Raw genomic sequence first — 8,929 nt, 5'->3', positions numbered from 1 at the left:
ACATTGGGTGCTATGGTGAGCACTGTGAATTGTGTAAGACTGTTGAATCACAGACCTGTACGTCTGAAACAAATAATACATTACATGTTAAAAAAAGAAGAAAAAAGAAGATAGCAGGAGGGGAAGAATGAAGGGGGGGAAATCGGAGAGGGAGACCAACCATGAGAGACTATGGGCTCTGAGAAACAAACTGAGGGTTCTAGAGGGGAAGGGAGTGGGGGATGGGGTTAGCCTGGTGATGGGTATTAAAGAAGGCACGTTCTGCATGGAGTACTGGGTGTTATACGCAAACAATGAATCATGGAACACTACATCAAAAACTAATGATGTATGGTGATTAACATAATAATAAAAAAAGATTAAAAAAAAGAAATTGAAGATGACACAAATAAATGGAAAGATATTCCATGATCATGTACTGGAAGAATTACTATTATTAAAATTACCATACTTCCAAAGCAATCTACAGATTCAATACAATCCCCACCAAAATACCAACTGCATTTTTCACAGAAATAGGACAAATAATACTAAAATTTGTATGGAACCACAAAAGACCCCAAAGCAACCTTGAGAAAAAAGAACAAAGCTAGAGATATCAGAATTCCAGATTATAAGACACACTACAAAGCTCTAAAAATCAAAACAGCCTGGTACTGGCATAAAAATGAGTCACTTTGACCAATGGAACAGAGTAGACAGTCCAAAAATAAATTCATCCTTATACGATCAATCCATCTATGACAAAGGAGGCAAGAATATACAACAGGGGAAAGTCTCTTCAATAAATGGTGATGGGAAAACTGGACAACTATATGGAAAAGAATGAAACTGGATCACTTTCTTACACCATACACAAAAATAAGCTCAAGATAGATTAAAGACCTAAATGTGAGACCTGATGTCATAAAAATCCTAGAAGATAATGCAGTAATTTCTCTGACATTGACCATAGCAACATTTTTCTAGATATGTCTCCTAAGGCAAAGGAAACAAAAGCAAAAATAAACTATTGGGATTACATCAAAATAAAAAGCTTTTGCATAGTGAAAAGAAACCATCAAAACAAAAAAGGCAACCTAATGATTGGGAGAAGATACTTGCAAATGATATACCCAATAAGGGATTAATATCCAAAATATATAAAGAACTTAACAACTCAACACCAAAACATAAACAATCCCATTAAAAAGTGGGAAGAGGACCTGAATAGACATTTTTCCAGAGAAGACATACAGATGGCCAACAAACTCATGAAAAGATGCTCAACATTACTCATCATCAGGGAAATGCAAATCAAAACCACAATGAGATATCACCTTACACCTGTCAGAATGGCTAAAATAAAAACGAAAAGAAATAACAAATACTGGCGAGGATGTGGAGAGAAAGGAACCCTCATGCCCTGCTGGGAATGCAAATTGTTATGGCCACTGTGGAAAACAGTATGGAAGTTCCTCTAAAAAACTAAAAATAGAAATATCATATGATCCAATAATTCCACTAGTGGGTTTTTACCCAAAGAAAATGAAACCACTGATTCAAAGAACTATATGGACCCTTATGTTTGTTGCAGCATTATTTACAATAGCCAAAATATGGAAGCAACCCAAGTGTCCACGGATAGACAAATGGATAAGAAAGATGTGGTTTATATATATACAATATAACATTCACAGCCGTAAAAAAGAATGAACTCTTGCCATTTGCAACAACATATAGATGGTCCTAGAGGGTATTATACTAAGTGAAACAAGTCAGACTGAGAAAGACAAAGACCATATGACTTCATTCATATGTGGAAACTTAAAAACAAATGAATTAAAAAAAAGCAGAATCAGACCTATAAATACAGAGAACAAACTGAAGGTTGCCAGAGGGAAGGGAATAAGGAAATGGGCAAAAGAAGTGAAGGGGAGTGGGAGATACAGGTTTCCAGTTATGGAATGAATAAGTCACAGGAATAAAAGGCAGCATAAGGAATATACTCAATGATGCTATAATACTGTTGTATGTGACAGAGAGTAACTACACCTGTAGTGAGCAGAACCTAAAGTATAGAGAAGTTGAATCACTATGTTGTACGTTTGAAACTAATGTTAACATTGAATGTCAACTATACTCAAAGTAAAAAATTAAAAAACAAAAAAAGATCCTAAATAAATCAATATTGCTATGCATAAGTCAAAATCTAATTCATAAAAGATGTACATGTTGGTAGTTAATAATGTAGACTTAAAATATAGAAATAAAATAAATTCATAAAATATTTTTAAAATACATTTAAAATTAATTCAACAAATAAGTAGCCATATTGTAAACTCCCAAAAAGAAATTTCCCTCTACTTTCATGTTTTGCACACCCTCTCAAAAAAAAGAAACATTTTTTAAAATTTATGAAACGTTACTGAAGTAAATAAATACTACACATTTTCAGTACCTCACTAGTCAACCGTATTAGAAGAGCTGCAGCCTCTGAATATTTGCTTTGGCTTTTTAAGATTTCAGCACTAAGCAATACACATCTCTCAGCCAATACCATATTCCTAAAGAAAAAAAAAGACAAGAAAAATATAATTAGCACTACAGTAATACCTTGTTACATCACAGTAACTATGTGTTCTCACAGAGGGCTGTATCTGCTGCCAGAATCTCTAAATACATTCTAGAATAGATTGTAAACTTTAAGAGGTGGGATCCAAAACTGGCTCCACCACTTATTAGCTGTAGCCCTAAGGCAAGTTAAACTCTTTAAGTTTCATTCTCCTCATCTGTATTTCACAGATTTGTTATGAAGATTCAATGAATGTGTAAATTATTTTGGCATAGTGGCAAATGCCGGGCACACAAAAAAATGCTAATGATTATTAGTGCTGTGTTGTAAACGCACTGCTTTATTACTATCACTACTCCTTAAATAATATTATAAGAGACGGAATTACCTCTATATCTGTCTTCCAACCCATCCATTCTACATAGAACAGTCAGATCAATCTTTCTGAAAAATAACTTATTATGTCAAGCCTCTACAGAATATTCAAGAACTCTCCATTTGCAACTACATAAATTTTAACTACAGCTTAACAATAACAATGATAGGGCGCCTGGGTGGCTCAGTCGGTTAAGCGACTGCCTTCGGCTCAGGTCATGATCCTGGAGTCCCTGGATCGAGTCCCGCATCGGGCTCCCTGCTCGGCAGGGAGTCTGCTTCTCCCTCTGACCCTCCCCCTCTCATGCTCTCTCTATCTCATTCTCTCTCTCAAATAAATAAATAAAATCTTTAAAAAAAAAAAAAAAAAAACAATAACAATGATAAATGAGAATGAAGGCTCCCCACACCAATACCTTTCAAAACACCTTTTCATATACATCCTCTAACCTAGCCAGGACTCTATTTCCTTTCACCAGTGATGACGCATCCAAAACAATATTTCTGCCAATCCCAATTCCTGAAATGTCTTCATGGCTGTCAAATCCCAACCACCTTTCTTTCAGATCCATTCCTCAAAAATCCTATGAAACCTCTCTGACCACTTTCTGGATCAGTTCAGTCTCCTCACAGGTGGCAAGTTCTAACTCCTATGGAGTTCTGACAGAGCTCATTATGTGTACAAAACACTTCTCATTTTCTTCCCTGGACTATTATTTAACTCTTTGTGTTCTGCCTATTTAACAAGAAAAGTTCAGAATGGCTAACCCCTGGCTTAAGAGTAGTTTAGGTTAGAAATGTCCCCACAATAAAATCACCCTCACTGTAACATATAACCTCAACATTACATATAACAAATTCCTAACCACAAATCCAAACAAAATAGGAAGAGAAAGGACGTAATAAAACACTAGTTTTAAAAAATCACCTCATCTTGTCTCTGAGTATATTAACTTGATTTGGGAGCTTGTTTAAATTTAAAGCATGAAAAACAAAGAACCATTTATACCTAATAACAATATTAGTGTTAAATTTACCTCTAAATGGATAGAACATAAACATTCTAGTCACCTACTTGCAGATATCCCTATATGTCTGGATTGCTGTATCCATGTAATGCGCAGGGTATGGCCTAGGTGCTCCTGGTTGAAGAAAAGCGGACACTGCTGCCATTTCCTAAAGAAAAAGACATTATTTACACTACTTCAAAAGGAGAAATATTTATTATTAAGCATTTGGAAGCCTACAAATTGGACTGAAGTTTGTTAGAATTTTTAAGTATGCACATGTATAAATTTCATGGATTAATGCAGACTTGAAAAATATATGTATATGCTTTTAGTTTTTAAATTCTCTAGTCAAATACCAAAGTCTGTCATTCAGTATTTAAATAAGATTTTTCAAGAAGACCTGATAAACACATTGAGTTATGGTATATACAACTACAAGGTGTACCTAGTTTAAGATTCCGCTACCACCTCCTCCCTATTCTTCCTTATCCCTCAATGAGTAAACAGACTGATGATAGGACCATACAGAGAGAGATAAGGTAAAGTACATCTCTTTCTAATTACTAGCATGATAGCAGAGCTCACAACTTGCACCATATATATTTTAGCTACTTACACATTCTATATCCTATACCATACAAAAGGCACAAAAGACCATTTCTTAGATCTATATTACTGTCAATTTTCTAGGACTTTTTATTTCACTTTTAAAAGCCATTCTGTTGTTGACGTCTATGCTTTTAGTTAATAACGCAAATAATACACAATGGTGCTAAGGAATTTAGAAATGAAGACTAAATTACGGGGTTTTGGCCTTCGTTACACTACTATGTCCTCTTATAGACTAAGTTTCAATAAAAATTTAACTAGAAATAAATGAAACTTTCAGAAATTGGGGGGGGAACTGTTAATGCCAATCCACTTTTAGAATGAATAAATGTATTTCTCTACAACATTTTTTTAAATAGAAAAAACCAAATAATTATCTAAAAATTGGGAGAATGATTAAAACCTTTAACCCGACAGACTATAGGTTCCATGATAATATAAACTGTATCTGTTTCAGAATGGATTTCTATCCTTGGTGTCCAGTAGTATTTGTTCCAAAATTTAATGAATAAGCTGAATTAAAATATATTATATCCATGTGACAAAATATACTACAGCTCTGAAGCATGTTTTAGCTACTTTATAATTTAACTAATATACATAATGAATATACATATGCTTCTATTATACAAAAAAGCAAATACGTATTGAATATATGGTAGAATGCTATATTGTACAGAAACACATATTTACTATATACAAATTATATATATTATATATCAATACATTCACGAAAGGGTACTAAGAAAAAATCGTAGAAGAAAAAAATATGCCCCCAAATTCTAAGTTATGTTCTAACTTAATTCTGCAAGAAATATTAAATCAATATACATCAAACAAAACTGACATAATTTCTACAGATCTGGTGAGAACATTCAAAATGATCACCCGAAGTTACCATGTGATGTTCAATAATCCATTAAATCATGTCTCATAGTCTTTGATGTGGATTAATACTTTTTACAAAGATTTTCATCAAGGAGTGATCTACTTAGCCTTCAGTTAGTTAAGGTAGTTATGACAGATTAAACTACAAAAAAAAAACCAAAAACCCAATATTTCCTTAAGAATTCCTATTACTGGGGCACCTGGGTGGTTCAGTCGGTTAAGTGTCTAACTCTTGATTTTGGCTCAGGTCATGATCTCAGGGTTGTGAGGTCAAGCTCTGTGCTCAGCGTGGAGTCTATTTAAGATGCTCTCTCTCCATCTCCCTCTCCTCTTCCCCCCCTCACTTGCACATGCATGCACGCTCCCCCTCTTAAAAAAAAAAGGTCCTAGGGGCGCCTGGGTGGCTCAGTCGTTAAGCGTCTGCCTTCGGCTCAGGTTGTGATCCCGGGGTCCTGGGATCGGGCCCCGCATCAGGCTCCCTGCTCTGCGGGAAGCCTGCTTCTCCCTCTCCCACTCCCCCTGCTTGTGTTCCCTCTCTCGCTGTCTCTCTCTGTCAAATAAATAAATAAAATCTTAAAAAAAAAAGTTCCTATTACTAGTTTTGCTATGATATTTAACTTAAAGTTACCATAACTAAATATCTTCAATTTTTAGCTAAAAAGGCAGGCAGTATGGTCTGTTCTACTATGATACATTCTGACCTTATCAATTAGCTAATACGTGAATGGTAAATAGGAAAGTGGTAGCAGTACAAATAAAATTTGTGTTCATTTATAAACAATTTTTCTTAGACAAGGGGATCAAAAATAGCAAATATAAAATTATAACCTTTGGCAGGAAAGGAATAAGCCTCAGCTTATATCCATGTGACAAAATATACTACAGCTCTGAAGCATGTTTTAGCTACTTTATAATTTAACTAATATACATAATGAATATACATATGCTTCTATTATACAAAAAAGCAAATACGTATTGAATATATGGTAGAATGCTATATTGTACAGAAATATACCTCAGCTGTTGCACAGGCAGGAGCTCTTTTCATCTGTATTTTAAGAAAACAGAAAATGACCACCTACACTTCAGTGCACACAGATCCTCTCTCCAGAGAAGTACACACCCAGTGTATTTGCACAGTTCTTGGCTCAAGGCAGCTGCACTTCCCTCCCTGTTCTACTTTATGGCATGTCCACTGGTTAGGCTACTCTCCTCCACCTCTACTTCCAGCTAGTATTTACATGTTGGTTTTGTGTATGTTTTTTATTCCTTGAGGTAACTTCTAGCCATGCTGGAGTAGCCTGACTACATTACATAGATCACCTCGCAAGGAACAAACACATTTTATGTTTTTGTTTGTAGTCTGGTTTCAAAGATACATATACAGGTTTTAAGAACTGTCCCAACCTTATTTTTCTCCAAAGCCTGTTATTTTTAGGGCAGTTTTTATAGACTACAAGAATTTTCAGGTATTCATATATTATGTTATAGGAGATATGACTTTATTTTCCAGGGCGAAACTATTTTCTCTCATATAGTTGCTACTAATACCTCTACCTAAATGATTTAAATATGGTATTTAACAGATTGTAGATAAAAATGAAAAAGCTTACATACCATAAAACCACAGAAATCTTTTGCCCTACCTTTATAAAATTCTACCTATATACAAATATTCAATTAGCAGTTATATAATGTACATGTTATAAATTCATACCTATGTTGTAAAATATTTATGAAATAACATTAAGTATTTATGATTTCATATTCATACAGTCATTATTTTAGATGAGATTACAGAATGTCTAGCCAAGGACAAATCATATAAGTTTTTAAGCACTTCAACTCATAAAGATTTCAGTTCCTGAACAAGGTTTTCAAAAGTTAGCAGACGTGTTTCATTAAAAATATTACAGAAATAAAAAGAAAAATATAATTTTGCTATTTTAGCTTTACATTAAGTTACCTATTTTAGTTTTATACATACATAATATTAAAACACATGCAAAATAAATGGCAATTATTAAACGAGTGTCTACATAATTTCCAATGAAATATTTATTCTTATACATTTTTGTTCTTCACACTTTTGTTTACAAGCTTATATATTTTTAAAGTGATTATGTAGAAAGGAACAGTGTTAATTTTACTCTTTTCTACACACAGAAAGCAGATTATGCATTTATGTATGACAACTTTTAAAAAATATGTTATAAGGCAAACAAGTATAGAAAATTCTTTCTGGGGGCACCTGGGTGACTCAGTCGGTTAAGCATCTAACTCTTGAATATCGGCTCAGGTCATGATCTCAGGGTCATGAGATGGTGCCCCACATCGGGCTCCCTGCTGGGCATGGAACCTGCTTAAGATTCTCTTTCCCCCTCTTCCCTCTACCCCTCCCCCCCACTCATTTTCACTCTCTAAAAAAAAAAAAAAAAATACTGCCACACCAAGGTTTACATATCAATTATAAAAACTAACATAGTTGATGCTTACAGTTCTTTATATACAAAGCAGTGTGCTAGACACAGCACAGGCCTTATACCTTATCTAACCTTATGCCATTAGGATTCACATTTAACAGGCAAAAAAATTGAGGCTTAGGGATGTTCAATATTTGCCTCAGATGACAGTCTGTCTCACACCAAAGTACATGTTCTTAACTGATATATATAGTCATACGTCAAAAAAAAAAGCATTTAAGCAATTTTAAAAGATTTTTCAATAGGTCTAAAAGCATCTGCTAAAAAAAAAGTTACACTCAATATAATAACTGAAATTCAAATTAAATTCTGCATATACAAAAATTAGAATGTACTAGCCAAAGCTAAGACATCAACTCTCATATATGATATACTTAAATATACTAGTTTGAGGAAAATCCATCAATTCAGCATAAACTAATTCAAAACCTATAAAGCATTATATCCTCTTTGAGTACAACTTCATCCCTAGGTATTTTGCTTGCCATTTCATAAACAGAAATTTCTAAATCATTTATGATAACAGAAGTAAGAAATTATAGTATTATAGAATACCAACCAAGGCACCAGCTGCATAAAGCATTGCTTGATCATTAAGAAAATCTTTCTTTGCAGTATGATAGCAGCTATAAGCCAAATCATAATGCTGCACCAAAAAGCATAAGTCAGCCATTTTTCGGATTTGAAGCTCTGGTGCTTCTGGTGGATATCTGTAAATATAAAATAAATTTAAAAAGTAATTTGTAATTTATGACCCCTAAACCATTAAATATTATAAAATGTCTAACAAGCTGTTCAACTGTCTAAAACATTAGGAAAACGAATCTGGTCTTATAAGAATTCTATCTCCTAAAGAAGATGGGGTATATATACACAATGGAATATTATGCAGCCATCAAAGGGAATGAGATCTTGCCATTTGCAACGACGTGGATGGAACTGGAGGGTATTATGTTGAGTGAAATAAGTCAAACAGAGAAAGACATGTATCATATGATCTCACTGATATG

General features: G+C 34.0%; 1 protein-coding gene across 1 annotated transcript; it reads right to left on the bottom strand.

The window, feature by feature from the left end:
* Positions 1–105: 105 nt before the first annotated feature.
* Positions 106–8,912, bottom strand: LOC145719903 (trafficking protein particle complex subunit 8-like). The gene is made up of 3 exons (XM_081811515.1): positions 8,479–8,912; positions 4,005–4,105; positions 106–2,546 (listed from the first exon to the last, which is right to left on the bottom strand). Exons 1-3 carry the CDS (start codon positions 8,590–8,592, stop codon positions 2,405–2,407), a joined length of 357 nt encoding a protein of 118 aa, XP_081667641.1. The 5' UTR covers positions 8,593–8,912; the 3' UTR covers positions 106–2,404.
* Between the last annotated feature and the right edge of the window lie 17 nt (positions 8,913–8,929).

The sequence above is a fragment of the Leptonychotes weddellii genome, unplaced genomic scaffold, assembly GCF_054177405.1.
Source record: "Leptonychotes weddellii isolate Sample4059 unplaced genomic scaffold, ASM5417740v2 HiC_scaffold_8150, whole genome shotgun sequence".
NCBI lineage: Eukaryota > Metazoa > Chordata > Mammalia > Carnivora > Phocidae > Leptonychotes > Leptonychotes weddellii.
This window is presented reverse-complemented; position numbering and strand designations above follow the sequence as displayed.

Excerpts from the sequence above, each read along its gene's own strand:
- LOC145719903 (XM_081811515.1), bottom strand. The coding sequence starts at position 8,592 with ATGGCTGACTTATGCTTTTTGGTGCAGCATTATGATTTGGCTTATAGC. Across the intron at positions 4,106-8,478 it reads TTTATGCAGCTGGTGCCTTG|GAAATGGCAGCAGTGTCCGC; the intron begins GTTGGTATTCTA and ends CTTTTTCTTTAG. Across the intron at positions 2,547-4,004 it reads ACATATAGGGATATCTGCAA|GAATATGGTATTGGCTGAGA; the intron begins GTAGGTGACTAG and ends TTTTTTCTTTAG.